This window comes from Heloderma suspectum, chromosome 13 (assembly GCF_057233095.1).
Source record: "Heloderma suspectum isolate Gila_16-S chromosome 13, 16-S_ref, whole genome shotgun sequence".
Taxonomy (NCBI): domain Eukaryota; kingdom Metazoa; phylum Chordata; class Lepidosauria; order Squamata; family Helodermatidae; genus Heloderma; species Heloderma suspectum.
Genome location: NC_139470.1, coordinates 32,936,230 through 32,953,028, shown reverse-complemented (window position 1 = coordinate 32,953,028; position 16,799 = coordinate 32,936,230). Strand labels below are relative to the sequence as shown.

The 16,799-nt window shown below is 48.4% G+C and overlaps 1 protein-coding gene across 17 annotated transcripts in view; it reads left to right on the top strand.

Moving 5' to 3' along the window:
- Positions 1 to 15,797, top strand: part of CABIN1 (calcineurin binding protein 1) — a 205,025-nt gene extending 189,228 nt beyond the window's left edge. For all 17 annotated transcript variants that reach the window (XR_014785760.1, XM_084819973.1, XM_084819972.1 and 14 more), the window contains 3 exons: positions 13,419 to 13,628; positions 14,391 to 14,617; positions 15,034 to 15,797. Coding sequence is in view for 16 of the 17 variants with exons in the window: in XM_084819973.1 (XP_084676099.1) it covers positions 13,419 to 13,628; positions 14,391 to 14,617; positions 15,034 to 15,180 (584 nt within the window). In the remaining variant the exon portion in view is untranslated. The remainder of the gene's footprint in view (positions 1 to 13,418; positions 13,629 to 14,390; positions 14,618 to 15,033) is intronic.
- The last annotated feature ends 1,002 nt before the right edge of the window (positions 15,798 to 16,799 follow it).

The following is a 16,799-nucleotide window of genomic DNA, read 5'->3' as shown; positions in this document are numbered from 1 at the left end:
TTCCTATACTACTCGACCCGTTGTTCAGAGACTGTCTGGCTTATTTTTTCACAAATTAGATGGTAATAACATCAGACACTTGAGCGCTAACTATCATTTGCGAGGGATACAGGATCGAATTCAAAGCCCTCCCGCCCATTGGTACCATAAAATGTTCTATGACTACAGACATATTGCTGTTTGAAGCAGCTTTTCTCCTCCAGAAAGGAACTATTCAGCACGTACCATGGAATCTACATCCAGATGGGGTCTATTCCCGTTATTTTATGGTACCAAAAAGGGATGGAGGGCTTCAACTGATCTTGGACCTCAGAAAACTAAATTTCTTCATCTCCACCAGGAAGTTTTGCATGACCACACTCACGACCATCCTACACTTCTGCAAGAGGGTGTGTGGCTCACATCGATAGATCTCAAAGATGTGTATTTTCACATAGCAATCCACCCCTTGCATCCCAAGTACCTTCATTTTGCGATCAGCCAGCAGATTTTTCAGTTCCAAGTACTCCCGTTCATTGGCCACGGCTCCAGGGGTATTTATGAAATGTCCAGCCCCTTCCTTCGAACCACTTAGTAGAGATATATCCATATCTGGACGATTGGCTAACAGTGGGACAGTCCAGAGCAACTCTATGTCAACACATCACTCTCGTATGCAGCCTTTTGCAGGTTTTAGGTTTGCGCATCAACAAAGAGAAATCACAGCTCTGCCCTTCTCAAAAAATCCTGTTTGTCAGAGCTGCCCTGGACTCCACGGTTGGACAGGCCTTTCTCCCACCAAACAGGATAGCGGCCATTACCTGTCTAGCTGCAGAAATCTTCCATCGGAAGGAAGTGACCGCTTTCTATATCCAATGTCTTCTTGGATTGATGGCAGCCACGGTTTCGGTGGTGCAGTCGGCCCGACTTCAAATGTGCTCCCTTCAAAATTGGTTCTCACAGACCTTCTCCATGACAGACTATGCTCATCTGGTTCGGCTATAGGCGCCGAATGGCATCCTGCGATCTCTTCTGTGGTGGACAACGGTCAAGAATCTTTGCCAATCTTTTCATCCAACTCCTCCATACTGTGTACTTACAACAGATGCTTCACTCCCCCGGTGGGGAGGATTGCCTCTCTCTTCAGACTCAAGGTCTCTGGACCACATCGGAGAAAAGGCGGCACATAAATCACCTAGAGCTAGTAGCGGTGTGGAGGGCATTGAAGGCCTTCGAACGCATCTTGTCCGGTCATCATGTATGAATTGCGTCAGACAATGCAGCAGTTGTTTGTTACATAAACAAGCGCGGCGGGACTCGAGCACAAGGTTTAGTATCTCTGACCCTAAATATCTACCATTGGACCATTTGCAGGGGAATTTCTTTGTTAGTACACATTGCAGGGAAAGACAACATACTAGCAGACTCCCTAAGCAGGATTTTTCAGCAAGCCCATGAATGGCAGCTTGCTCCCAACATTCTCCACCGTCTTTTTCAGATGTCGGGGACCCCTATGTTTGCGACTCGGAACAATGTGGTATGCGAGAAATTCTGCACAAGAGCAAGGATAGGAAATCTATCTCTAGGAGATGCCTTTCTCCTTTCTTGGATGGACAGGCAGTTTTATCTGTTTCCTCCTTTTCCACTGATATCGAAAGTTATCAAAAAGTTAATTGTGGACAGGACAAAGGCAATCCTAGGTGGCCATGACAGAGCTGGTTTGTTCCTCTGCTAGCCCTTTCCAAGGGCAGATATTGGCGCCTCCCATTGACTCCAACTCTGTTGTCACAGAATCAAGGGCAGGTGAGGCACCCAGATTTGGGAACTCTCAAGTTAACGGCTTGGAAGATTCAGTAATTACCTTACCACCTGCTGTACGGTCAGTTCTAGAAGCGGTGAGGAAACGATCAACAAGGCGCTCTTATGCTAATAAATGGAAAACTTTTTCGACATTTCTCGCTACCAACAACATGGATCCCCTCCATTGCTCTTCCAGTTACATTCTCTACATTCCTTATTTCTCAAGGGCTTGAAATACTCTTCCATCCAAGTTTATCTAGCACCTATCTCTGCTTTCCATTCAACCGTGGATGCTTGTATGTTTTTTTCTCATCCTTTACTAAGACAGTTCCTCAGAGGACTAAAGAGTATTGCTCCTCCAGTTCGATCACCGGTATCGCAGTGGAGTCTATCAGTAGTTCTACATGCCTTCATGACCAAGCCCTTTGAACTGCTGGCTGTGGTCGATTTACAACTATTGTCTTGGAAGGTGGCGTTTCTTGTAGCCATTACTTCGGCAAGAAGATTGAGTAAACTCTGCGTTGAGAATAGATTCTCCATACCTGATTTTTCACAGAGACAAAGCCGTTCTTCATCCAGACATTACTTTCCTTCCTAAGGTAGTGTCTGAGTTTCACCTGAACCAGGACATAAATTTGCCAGCCTTCTTCCCGAATTCCGCATCTCCATTGGAAATTTCTTTGCATTCCCTGGATGTTCGGAGGGCACTGGCTTTCTACAAGGCATGTACAGACTCTTTCTACAAATCCAATAGACTATTCATTTGTTATGGAGGGCAGCAGAAAGGTTTTCGGGTATCATCGCAACGACTAGCTTCATGGGTTGTCCAGACTATTCGTTTGGCTTATGGACGAGCTGATCAGAAGCTGTTGCCACACATAATAGCTCATTCAGCAAGAGGAGTGGCTACTTCCATAGCATTCGACAGAGGGGTGACTTTGCCTCATTTATGCAAGGCTGTGACTTGGGCAAAGCCATCCACGTTCATACGGCACTACAGGCTCAATGTCCAAGTGAGAGCAGACTGTACTTTTGGTTGTGCGGTTCTATCATCTATCTTACATTGAACCACCAACCCACCTCCAATAAGTTAGCTTGTCATTCGCCCATATGTGTGATACACAGAGACCATGAAGAAGAAATGCAGGTTGCCTCCCTGTAACAGTTGTTCTTCTGCGTGGTTATCTGTGCATTCACACAACCCTCCCACTGTCCCCACGTCGGTGTCAATGTTGGATTCATTGTTGGTCCTGAGGCAAGATTGTTTTCTCTCGGGTCTGAGGCCACATGAAGTGGTCTCAAGGAACTGAGGGAATGGGCGGGAACCCACTAGGACATGTGCAGAGGACGGTGGGTGAGTGTTCCCACCAAAAATATTCCTCAGCCATAGAAGTTTGCCCGAATCGAGGCTCCGTGCAGGCACAGAACCTGTATGTGTGATGCAGAGATGACCACTCGAAGACCAACAGTTACAGGTAAGCAACCTGCATTTTTGTTTTGCTTTTCAGGTAGAAATACCACCATGGGACCCATATCGGTGCTGTTTCTGAGTCTTTTTGTTGGGGGGGGGGGCGTCAGCACTAAGTTTATACCCTGAAACCAGCTTTTAGTACAGCGAGAGGAGGCCCTTCCCCACGTAATAGAACGGCCACTGGGAGTTCACCCAGAGAGCAGTGGGGCCCCTGAATTTGGGATGCCATTTGGCAAAAGGAGGTGAGAAAATGAGTCCCATCCAAGGGAATGTTGGACTGTTCTGTTGCCAGCTGCAGAAAACCAAGGTTATTCCCTCCAAGTGTGAGGGAGGGAGAGAAAAAGGAGAAAGGCTCTGTGAGGTACGAAGAGGCCCCTGACCTCAAAGGCTTGCAGGGCTCATCGGAGGGAGCGTCCCTTGACTAGAACTTGCCTTCCAGATACCCAGTGGTGGCGCTTGCTTAGCCAAGATAACAGATTCCTCTATTTGCTGCCAGACTCCGGGCTGTTAAAGAATGGGAGCATTTGAGCTCTCATCTCCTTGAGGCATAAATAAGAACGGACCTTGTGAACCTGAAGGCTCCATACGGCTGCGGAACATCTTTGCAACTGCTACATGATGTCCCTGAAGCGACTGGCTGTAAATTTTAAGGGACCAGAGCTCTTATGACCCACCCCAGGGACAGTGCTGCTGGCCTGCTCCGGGTTTGCTTTAGGGTCTTGCTAAAATGATGTAACTTGCTTGTCATCGGTGGGTGTGATGCATCCTCTGTTCACGATGAGTTGGTGAGAATGTGAGCTGCCGGCTGCTGAAGTCGGGAGCCATGGCGCCTGCTCTCGGCGTCTGCCAATGCTGGTTGCCCTGGCAGCAAGTGGGAAGAGAGCTGCCGTGGGCTGTTGGTGCAAAGTTCTTGTTTTCAGCCTGTTTCTTCCGTGGTAAAGAATGGGGAGGTTACTTAGGGTGCTGTTTCACGGAAAATCCAAGAGAGCTTTGGGGTGACATGATGGTCACCTGTGAAATCTCAAAAATTAGCTCTGTGTGCATGTTGCATTTCTGGCTTTCTTTCTGAGAGCATTATTTGAATTGAACTGCTAGGATTTTAAAGACATCATCTTTGTCCCACTATCTGCTTTGTAAGGAGGTTGCGCTTGAAAAACTGATTTTTGCAGGATTGGTGTTCAAACCTTTTTTAAATGGGCAATACATGAAAATCTTGTGCAGTGCTAGAAAACAAGGCTTGAGTGCACCTCTTCCCTTTTTTCACTACAGGATCCTTGGGGTTTAGGCTCCAGGTCCCCCAGGGGAAAAGGTTGAGGTTTTTTGTTTGTGTTCAAAAAGTATTAGCAGAGCTAGGATATTTAAACCAAGCATTCCAAGAATAACTGTGGGATTCCACCCCACCCGAGAAATGTTGGGCAAAGCAGCCCTTCTGCTACCTCCTAACACCTGTATGTATGTATGTATGTATGTATGTATGTATGTATTTATTTATTTATTTATTTATTTACACTATTTATATACCGCTCCTCATCAGAAGATTTCGGAGCGGTGAACAACATAAGAATGAAACAATGGTTAAAAGAGTTTTAAAAAGTTAAAACAATTTTTAAAAAGACAAATCCCAACAAAGTGGAATTCAACAACCCACGGCTGGTCATGCAAGGAAGGCCTCTTGAAAGAACAACATCTTCAGGAGGCGCCGGAAAGAACACAATGTTGGTGCCTGCCTGACCTCTAAAGGCAGAGAATTCCACAGGAAGGGGGCCACCACACTGAAGGCTCTTCTCCTGGTGGACTCCAACCGGGCCATAGGTCCATGCAGAACCACCAGGAACATGCCCTTTGATGACTTCAGTGACCGGGCAGGTTGGTAGGGAAGGAGGCGCTCTCTGAGGTATCCTGGTCCCAAGTTGTTTAGCGCTTTGTACACTAGTACTAATACCTTAAACCTGGTCCAGTAGCGAAAAGGCAGCCAGTGCAGTTCCCTCAGCAGAGGAGTTACACGCTGAAAAGGGGCAGCTCCCAACAACAGCCGAGCTGCTGCATTCTGCACTAGCTCCAGCTTCCGGACCAGCCTTAAGGGCAGCCCCACATAGAGCACATTGCAGTAATCCAGTCTTGAGGTTACTAATGCCTGTACCACCATGGTCAAGCTATCCCTGTCCAGGAGAGGCCATAGCTGGCGAACCAGCCGAAGCTGGTAAAAGGCACTCCGAGCTGCCGCGACCACTTGGGCCTCCAGCGACAATGATGGATCTAGGAGTACCCCCAGACTATGGACCTGATCTTTCAGAAGGAGTGCAACCCCATCCAGAACAGGCAATGAGCCTATCTCCCGGACCCGGTCTTGCCAGGATTTAGCTTCAGTTTATTGGTCCTGTTTATCCTGTTTCCCACCTCCCAGCTGAGCAGAGCAGACCAAGCTGCTCCAGCTGGTCCAGGGACTACAGAAGCAAGCAAGCTCCCAGAGAGCGAGCGACCAGAGCAACCGAACAGGGGGAGCAAACAGGAGTTGGCCAGGGGAGTTCGGTAGGGGAGGTCAAGGGGGAGGCCCCTAACATTGTTTTTTAATTTTTTTACTAACTTTTTTTCATTTATTTGTCTTGTAACACACACTTCCACACCAGTGGGACTCTGCTTTTAACCTCTACTGAGTAGAGCAGCAGGCACAGGCTAGTCTAGAACAATCACAAAGCTAGACACAAAAAGGGAAAAGAGGCTATGGAAGGACAAGACTCTCCAGTGGTGGGGACCTGCAAGGTGTGTGCAATGTTTGTTTTCTTGCCTGAGAACAACATGGCCTACACCTGCAACAACTGCAAGTTGATCACGCTGCTGGAGGAAAAAGTAAGTGGACTGGAGCGGCGACTGTCGACCCTCCGGGGAATAAGAGAACACGAAGAGTTCTTGGACAGAATGGGGGAACTACAGCAGCAAAGGGCAGACCAGAAGCTTGAAGAGCAACAGCAAGATGAGGCAGAAGTGGGAAATGCTGAGGTGAAGAAAAATGGAGTAGAGGATACTCCTTGGAAAAGGGTGACAGTTAGGAGAAGAAGAACTAGACGCCACTCTGCACCAGTGGAAGCAGTGGAGCTGTGGAACCGATTCCAGGTACTTGCGGATGAGACTGGAGGACAGCCTGCAGAGGAAGAATCACAGGGGAACCTGCATGAGAGTGAGCAAGAGGCTAAAGGTCAGTCAAACAGAGGCGATGAAACCCAGGCCTACAAGAAGAAGAAGAGAGGAGTGGTAGTAGTGGGAGACTCCTTGCTGCGTGGGATCGAGACCCAAGTATGTCACGAAGACCCATGGACTCGCCAGGTATGTTGTCTCCCGGGAGGACAGATTAGAGACGTGACTGAAAGGTTGCCTGCACTCATAAAGCCCACTGACAGGTATCCCTTTCTTCTCATCCATGTGGGAACAAATGATACTGCCAAGCGGAGCTACAAAGAGATCACGTCAGACTTTGAAGCTTTGGGAAGGAAACTCCAGAACTTTGGGGCCCAGATAGTTTTCTCATCCATCCTTCCAGTAGTTAGAAGAGGGATAGAAAGGGAACGAAAAATACTCCAGGTGAATAACTGGCTACGAAGGTGGTGCCGACGAGAGAGATTTGGATTCTGGGACCACGGGCTATACTTCCTGGAAGATGGGCTGTTGGCTAGGGATGGGTTGCACCTCACAAAGGCTGGGAAGAATGTGTTTGGCCACAGCATGAAGAACTTCATCAGCAGGGCTTTAAACTGAATCCTACGGGGAAGGGAGATGTAATGTTGGGGGTAACAATGGACATAGGCGCATGCACTGCAATGGAGAGAACAGCTCTGATAGCGCCCAATAATAGTCTTCAGACACATTTAGGAAGAAAGCCAGACTATGAAGCATATGGTCTTCGATGTCTATATACTAATGCCCAGAGTATGGGAAACAAACAGAACAAACTTGAACTCTTAACACAAGAGGGAAATTATGACCTGATAGGTATAACTGAGACTTGATGGGATGACTCTCCTGACTGGAATACAGCAATTGAAGGATATAACTTGTTCCAAAAGAACAGGAGGCACAGAAAGGGAGGTGGGGTTGCACTGTATGTGAAAAATACATATCTCTGCACAGAAATACAGGAGGAGGAGCTTGGTAGCCCCATCGAGAGCATCTGGGTTGAAATAAATGGAGCAAAGAATAAAAGGAACCTGGTGGTCGGAGTCTACTACCGGCCACCCAATCAAGGAGAAGACAAGGATGAAACTTTTGAAAAGCAAATAGCCAATGTTTTAAGGAAGCATGATGTAGTAGTAATGGGGGACTTCAATTTCCCCGATATTTGTTGGGAGACAAATTCTGCAAAACATGGCCCCTCCAGGAAATGCCTGACTTGTGTGGCGGATAACTTCCTCCTACAGAAAGTCGAGGAAGGAACTAGAGGATCGGCTATCCTTGACTTGATCCTAACCAACAGAGATGACTTAGTGGATCAAGTAGCAGTTACAGGAACTCTGGGGGAAAGCGACCATGTTGTACTTGAGTTCTTGGTTCTAAGGGAAGCAAAAGCAGACAAACGCGTACCCTGGATTTTAGGAAAGCTGATTTTCATAAACTCAGAACAATGATCAGTAAGGTCCCATGGCAAGCAATGCTAGCGAGAAAAGGAGTCCAAGATGGGTGGGAACTTTTAAAAAAGGAAATTCTCAAGGCACAATCACAAACAATTCCAACAAGAAGAAAAGGTGGAAGACAACAGAAGAAGCCAATGTGGCTTCACAAAAAGCTTAGGAATGACCTGAAAACAAAAAAGGACACATATAGGAAGTGGAAAGAAGGCCAAGTAACAAAGGAAGAGTACAGGCAGGTAGCACAGAATTGCAGGGATGGCGTCAGGAAGGCTAAAGCGGAGAACGAGGTGAGGTTAGCAAGGGATGCTAAAAACAACAAAAAGGCTTTCTTCAGCTACGTGCATAGTAAAAGGCAGAGGAAAGAAATGGTTGTTCAGCTATTAAATAAGGATGGCAAAATGATAACAGATGACAAAGAAAAGGCAGAGGTGCTCAATTCCTACTTTGGCTCAGTCTTCTCCCAAAAGAGGGTCTATGACCCCCCTGGCAAAGGCGAAGTACAGGCTGAAGGGGCAGGATTGCAGCTTGAGATCGACAGGCATATGGTCAAGGAACACCTCATTACTTTGAATGAGTTCAAATCTCCAGGGCCAGATGAACTGCATCCTAGAGTCATAAAGGAACTGGCAGAAGAACTCTCAGAACCGCTGTCTATTCTCTTTGAGAAATCATGGAGGACCGGGGAAGTGCCAGATGACTGGAGGAGGGCTAACGTTGTCCCTATCTTCAAAAAGGGTAAAAAGGAGGAACCTGGGAACTACAGACCAGTCAGTCTGACATCAATCCCTGGGAAAATTCTGGAGCAGATCATAAAGCAATCCATCTGGAAGCACCTTGACAACAATGCCGTGATTACTCGAAGCCAACATGGATTTGTCAAAAACAAGTCCTGCCAGACAAATCTGATCTCATTTTTTGATCAAGTCACCTCCCTTGTAGACCGTGGGAATGCTGTAGACATCATATACCTCGACTTCAGCAAAGCTTTCGACAAAGTGCCCCATGATATCCTGATGCGCAAACTTGCTCGAAGTGGGCTAGATGAAACAACGATCATGTGGATCCACAGTTGGCTACAGAATCGGACTCAAAGAGTGCTTATCAATGGGACCTTCTCAAGCTGGGGAGAGGTAATGAGTGGGGTACCGCAGGGCTCAGTCCTGGGCCCAGTGCTCTTCAACATTTTTATTAATGACTTGGAGGAGGAGGTGCAGGGAATGCTGATCAAATTTGCAGATGACACAAAATTGGGAGGGATAGCTAATACTTTGGAAGACAGAAACAAAATTCAAAGTGATCTGGATAGACTGGAGTGCTGGGCAGAAAACAACAGAATGGCATTTAATAGGGACAAATGCCAAGTTCTGCACCTAGGAAAAAGAAACCAAATGCACAGTTACAAGATGGGGGATACGTGGCTCAACCACACTACGAGCGAGAAGGATCTTGGAATTGTCGTCGATCACAAGCTGAATATGAGCCAACAATGTGATGTGGCTGCAAAAAAGGCAAATGCTCTTTTGGGCTGCATTCATAGAAGCATCGCTTCCAAATCCCGGGAAGTACTAGTTCCCCTCTACTCAGCACTGGTTAGGCCTCATCTGGAGTACTGTGTCCAGTTCTGGGCACCACACTTTAAGAAGGATGCAGACAAGCTGGAGAGGGTTCAAAGGAGGGCAACAAAGATGATCAGGGGACTGGAAACAAAGCCCTATGAAGAGAGACTGAAAGAACTGGGCATGTTTAGCCTTGAGAAGAGAAGACTGAGGGGAGATATGATAGCGCTCTTCAAGTACTTGAAAGGTTGTCACAGAGAAGAAGGCCAGGATCTCTTCTTGATCATCCCAGAGTGCAGGACACGGAATAATGGGCTCAAGTTACAGGAAGCCAGATTCCGACTGAACATCAGGAAAAACTTCCTGAGTGTCAGAGCAATACGGCAATGGAACCAATTACCTGGGGAGGTGGTGGGCTCTCCCACACTGGAGGCCTTCAAGACGAGGCTGGACAGCCATTTGTCAGGGATGCTCTGACTTGGATTCCTGCATTGAGCAGGGGGTTGGACTCGATGGCCTTGTAGGCCCCTTCCAACCCTACTATTCTATGATTCTATGATCCCAGAGTGCAGGACACAGAATCATGGGCTCAAGTGACAGGAAGCCAGATTCCGGCTGAACATCAGGAAAAACTTCCTGAGTGTCAGAGCAATACAACAATGGAACCAATTACCTGGGGAGGTGGTGGGCTCTCCTACACTGGAGGCCTTCAAGACGAGGCTGGACAGCCATTTGTCAGGGATGCTCTGACTTGGATTCCTGCAATGAGCAGGGGGTTGGACTCGATGGCCTTGTAGGCCCCTTCCAACCCTACTATTCTATGATTCTATGGTCCTCATCCAGCCCATCACTGAGTCTAGGCACTGATTCAAGACTTGCACAGCCTCTCCTGATTCAGATGTCACAGGGAGATAGAGCTGCGTGTCATCAGCATACTGATGGCATTTAGCTCCAAATCCCCTGATGCCCACTCCCAGCGGCTTCATACAGATGTTAAACAACATTGGGGACAGGATAGTACCCTGTGGCACCCCGTAGCTCAATTGCCAAGGGGCCAAGGAATAGTCACCCAGTGTTACTCTCTGAAATCGGCCCCGTAGGTAGGACCGGAACTTTGAGCCTTGCGCAATTTGCACTCCAGCCGACGTCCAGCCTGTTTCATTGACCGCAGCTCCCCAGTATACCAGGGAGCAGAACAGGCTCCACAGTGCTGGAGAGGGCACTCAGGTGTGATCATGTCGATGGCCCTCCGCATCTCACTGTTCCACAGTGAGGCTAGGGCCTCGGTTGGATCACCAGCTCTCTCCACTGGAAAATCCCCAAGAGCATTCAGAAATCCATTGGATTCCATCAGTCTCCTAGGGCGGACCATCCGAATAGGCCCCCCACCCCCGTGGGAGGAGAGTAATGCCATAAGTTCAAATCTCATCAGGAAATGGTCTGACCATGACAATGGGGTTACTTGGAGCCCCCCAATCTTCAGACTACCCATCTCACAACTTGGAGCAACAACCAAATCAAGGGTGTGCCCTGCTTCATGTGTTGGGCCGATGACATATGGAGACAGCCTCATGGCTGTAGGCTTGAATGAGATGTTTTACACTGCAGCATTCTTACTCGAGAGCAATCCCATTTATGACAGGAGTTCAAAGGGTGTTTCTGCATCTCTGCTTGGGCGCGTTCCCCACATGTACATGATGGGGTGCATCTCTCGGAACGTAATGTAATGTAAGAAGGGTTGCTTCTGAGAAAGATTCAGGCCCCACTAAAGTGCACCTAGCATTCCAAGAGTGTAACATGGGAAGCCTCCCTCTCACAGTCATGGCTGCATGCACACTGCCAGCCGAAGCGCTGGGCTGCAGGGGCATGCGTGGCACACCTTGTGAGCAAGAACTGCTCTGTTCTCTTGACGGTTGGAGGTGCGCATGGACGGCTGGAGCTTCCTTGGTATTAGAGGGAAGGAGCCAGTCCTGCTCCTGCAAGGTTCCGTGTGGGTGGGTCAGAACGTGCGCAGGCAGACTGCCTTTGGGGCAGGGGGAGTGGACTCGGGACAGGCCTGCACAGCCATTGCAGCAAAGCATTTAGATGGTTGTTCCGGTAGTGGCAAAGCAGCCCAGCTTGTGCTGCTGCTTTAAGGCGACCAGAAGCAAACAAAAGTCAACTTGGAAGCAGCTGTTGCACTCTTACTATGACAAGAAAACTAAGGTCATGGGAAGTCATAGGAAATAGATACATTATACTTCTTTACTTTCCAACGCTGGGGAACACCCCCCCCCCCAACCTGTCGCAATACACAGCCATTACCATGTGCATGGGCAGTGTTAGAAAAGGCCCACCTGGGCATAAGCCCTGGATCTTCTGAGCTGGGCCACAGATCTTGAGACCTGCCCCAGTTGCCATCATCTGCCTTAATACAAGCCTTCTTCTTCCCTCTGAGCTCAATAGCCTTGCAGTTACTAGGAGACTTAGGGCTCACTCACTTAGCAGTCTTATAGGAAGTGTAGCATGAAGGCACCAGCCTTTTAAACTAGAGGGGAGACTGCCACCTTTCCTTCCATAGTCTGCTCGTTATTTTCATTAAGTCCAGAGTCCAAAATTGCCCAACAGCACCATTGTCACCCGGCTTTCTCAGAGTGTGGCTGACTCTGCAGAGACCTGCCCAGCCACTTCTTGCTGGGCAATTGCATTTGTGCCCTGGGCCATGGCAGGCAGCGAGGCCCTGACCAGAGGAAGAGCAGGCACATTGGCTGCTTGCATACCCAGTGGAGCACCCGAGGCCTGCCTCATCTGTTGCCTCCTCCAAGCTGGCCTCGGCTGCTTCCCTTGGGGAAAAACAGAAATGGGTTTGCTTGCAGAAAGGGTTTGAATGAGCAGCAGTGCCTGAATTTGAGGCAAGGTAATGTATGAGTGTGCGGCTTGCTGGACTGTGTCTGGAGCGCCTTAGTTCTGCAGTCATCTTTCCGGAATGCACCTGCTTTTGCAGGATCCATGTGGCCAGATTCTGGTGGGTGCATAGTCCTCCTTGGCATCAGGGGTTTGCAGTAGGCTAGAGAAAGGGAGTCGGACTCGATGGTCTTATAGGCCCCTTCCAACCCTACTACTATTCTATGAATAGAGGTGGGAGGAGGATAGTGGCTTCTTGCTCTTTCGTGTTCAAAAGCCACAATGCCTTGTGGCACCTTTATTTTGAAAGATGTTACTTTTCCTGTAACTGGAGAAAAACGGCACTCCCTGAAATAGAGGTGCTGGGGGCCTGATGTTCTCTGTGGCATCTGATCCCCCGGACTAGCTGGTTTCTTGCTCATATGTGATGCCCTTCATGCTGCCTCCCTTGAATCTTTTTGCCTGAGTTTTTTTTCTGAAATCAAATGCCCGCCTCTCCCCTGTCCATACATCCCTTTTTACAAATAGGGGTGTCCTTAGGAGACAGGACACCCCTATTGAAGCAGGATACCCATTAAAGACACACGCACGTTTTAGAGCCTGGCGTCATGAAAAAGCTGCAAATTATTTGTTATTTAATTTATTAATTATTATTGTATTTTCACTGCCAGGGAAAGGGAGAGGTATTTGTAGGATTTTCTGCCCCAGGGGGTTGACTTTTGAGTACTATTATGCACCTTGACTGGGGGTCGGGGTGGGGGGAGGCGCCATTCCCTGCTCTGCCTCAGGCAGCAAAATGTGGATCTGGCTACAGAGACCTGCAGGGCAGGGAAAGTTAGCTGAGGTGGTGCATGAAATTATGTGAGACAGGGAAACAACTGGGATAGATCTGTGGATGGGGAAACGTGTTCACAATTACATCAAACTTACTGTGGAATCCTAAACATGTTTACCCAAAAAAAGTCATACTGAGTTCAATAGGATTTACTCCCAGGTAAGTGTATGTAGAATTGGAGTCTTACTCGTTAGTAAATATGCTCAGACCTGTAACCTGCCTTATCCACCCTGAAGATAGATCCAGAGTCATCGTTGGTTATGTTGTTTATGCAGAGGAGGAGGAGGAAGAGGAGGAAGGAGGAAGCAGAGGAGGAGGCAAGGTGGACCACCCTCTAGACGGACTGGCCTTGCAGCAGCAAGAGTCCCACCTCTGCCAGCAGATGAAGATGGCCACTGTTGCCTCCTCACCTAATCCAGCATGCTGGCAAGTAGAGCTGGAGTCCGTGACCAGCACAAGCCTGGGAGAACAGATCTGTGGCCCAGGTAAGGAAGGTCTTGCAGCCCTTTCTTCCATGTCAGTTCTGCAGTCTTTCCCTTTGCGTCCACCTCATAGCCCTGCGAAGGCTCTGGAGGTGGCTTCTGATACAATGTGAAAGAACCGTCTTGACAGTGCTGGTGCACAGGGCATCTCCCAGAGAAGGAGCATTTTGTCAGTTAAATGTGCAAATTTCTATTGATCTCTGTAGTCCCCCAGATCTAGACTATCCTGTAGATTTAGGTCATTTTCTTCCTTCTGCTTGGCCGGAGTGTTCTCCTTGGCCCAGAGGCTATAGCTGGTTTGAGCATAAGGTCTGCGCTTGCCCTCTGTGAGGAGAACTGCACTGGAGCCATTTTGGAAAGCAGGGCTGGGCTTGCATGCGAAGGGAGGAAGGTGGGGTGCCGGGCAGGTTGGGAGTGGCCCTCTCCTGGGAAAGCAGACGCTCCAGTGGCTCCCACCTGCAACACAAGCTGTGCAGAGCTCGTGTATTTAGTTAAAAGGTCTTCAACCTGCCTTTCAGGGTGCGTGGCCCTCACAAGACAGCTACAAGATTACAGAAGACATGGAAAAGACAATTGCAGTTTGAAACACACACCCGCCAGCTACAGCTGTTTTTTTATGCTGAGCACTTGCGGGTCACATAGCTAGTTACAGCCATTTGCTGGCTTTGCTCTTGTGCATCATTTTTGATTAGTACAATGAAACGTCTATTTACTCAAAGAATCTCAAGAGCTGATTTTTATTTGTTTGTTTGGTCTTCTTCTTAGCATCTGCTTCCAAGAAAGAACTCCAGGCTGCTTCACAGTCCTTGGGAAGCCAACCAAACAAGGCCGACAACAGCCGAGTGAGATCCCGTGTGCTGCCCAATATGCCAAAGCTTTTCATCCCTTCATCAATCACCAAATTCCCCCCTGAGATCACCGTCACCCCACCAACCCCCACCCTCCTATCTCCGAAGGGCAGCATTTCAGAAGAAACTAAACAAAAGCTAAAGGTACGTCCTTCCCAGAGGAATTTGCTGCTGCAATGGGGTGTCATTTGACAGAGAGACTGAGCTTTTGGGCCCTGCTTTTACCACTTTGCCTTCAGCGACAGTCACATTTTCCCAGAGGGGTGAAGGTACAAATAGCCAGAAGGGACATGCTGGCTGTGGGAAGGCAGAAAATGGGGTGGGGGAGAGGGGGATTGTGCTGGGGGAGTAGCTGGAAATCACTTCTGTGACTAGTCCCACTGATCAGCATTGCAAGAGCAGGAAACGCCACAGTTTTTCTCTTCGAGAATGAAAAGGTGGCTAATGTGATCTTATATATGCAGCATGAAACCTTTAAGGGGGTGAACCAGAAAGCCCTGGTCTAGAGGGAAATGTTTTGGAACAGTAACTCTTCAACATTATTTCTCTTTCTGGGTCAGTCTGCTATTCTTTCGGCCCAGTCTGCAGCAAACGTGAAGAAAGAGAGCCTCTGTCAACCAGCTCTGGAGATTGTAGAAACCTCGAGCCAAGAGTCCTCACTGGAGGAAAGTGACACCGATGAAGAGGATGACTACATGGATGTCTGATGCAGCTCAGCTCTTCCCTTCGTTGCAGCATCGCTGCCTGCAAGCCGCCTCCCTCCATCAGCCGGACCCGTTGCGTCTCTCACCTCTGCTGTTGCCTTCACCGCTGCTGCCTCGTCTGGCATTGCCTTCAGCTCCCGCAGCATCCTCACCAGCATGCTGGCCCCCCTCCAGCCAGATCTGCATTGACAGTTCTGCAAGCCCCTCCTCGCTTATCCCCTCTCTAAATTGGAAGCCGTTGCATGGAGCAGAATGTCACTGGTTGGCAGAGCAGAGAGGGTGGCCTTGCCCCCCAAGAGCTTGCCTCCCATGTTACTTTCAGCAAACAATTGCTTATTTATCTCAGTGTTGTCTTAAAAGAATCAGATGGAAAAGACAGCGGGCATTTTTATGGCTCTGTCTCTCCTGATGTTCTTGGACAAGCTGTGGAGGCAGAACGGTTGCAGGATACCTTTGGTTGTACTGAGAAATGTTACGGATTTCAATACCATTTTAGTAATGTCTGCGTTGTTTTTTTTTTTACAGAATCACACAAAAAGGGGTGTATTACTGTTTTTTAAGTATCTCTGGAGGGATTGGTCTCATTTATATGGGGAAAATAAAGGAAACCAAGCATTTTTCTACTGAATGTTAAATTTGTAATATAATGAACGCAAAACCTGCACAGAACCAGGGCATGTCATGTACAAAACATGCATTGAGCTTATTATGCTGGGTTTATGTTTGTTGGGGTGGGAGAGGAAGAGGAAGTTAAATGAATGGCGCAGTGCAGAGCTTTATACAAACACACATTTTTCTAATAAAGTGAAAACATGTCCCCCAGCCTCTGGATTCCTCACTGCTGTGCTGTATCTGGGGTGCCCCAGGTCTCCCAGTTCTCAGGGAGGGGTAGAGTAGAGTATCCAGAAGAGAGAGATCCTGTCTCCCCTCCCAGTGCAAAGTGAGAGAGATCTGAAGTCTGTTCAAGACGAGGATTATGGGAAGATGCCTCCTCCTCCCTAAGTAGGGTGATATGGACACTGACACTGCTCTCCATCTGGACGTCCATCCCTGGGCCAGAAGGGTTGCCTGTCTGGTCTTCCGTGGCTATTTGCTTTCATCCCTCCTTTATACACCTGCTGTAGCCACTCAGGTTCATTGGACAGAACTTTGAAAAGGGGCATGTGGCCACTTGGCAATCTCACCTAAGGGGGCCAGACGACTCCGCTGCCAGCAAGGTTCAGATTGGGGGTGTCTCTGTCAAGACGAATTGCAGCCAGGGATGGTTAACCGCTGGAAGGGGCCATTCTGAGTCGCTGAGGCTGTAGTGAACCCACAGGCCCCATCAAACCAATTGTTTGCCTGATTTGGGGCAGAGGGGCAGCTGTCACAACATGCTGAACCTGAACAAGCTTTCCATCTAGGGACTGGAAAACACAGTCTCAGTGTTACACAATCTGTCGTCCTGTCACTTTCCGAATGATACACCACACTGGCAGGAAAGGATTAGACATTTCCTGCCTTCCCAAGGTAAATACTAATGCGAATTGCCTTTTCCTGGGCATCCTCTACCTACGTTAATTGATGGCCATTGCCTAGTTCAGTGACAGCTGTCAAGAAGCTCACCCCTCACAAGAAAGCAT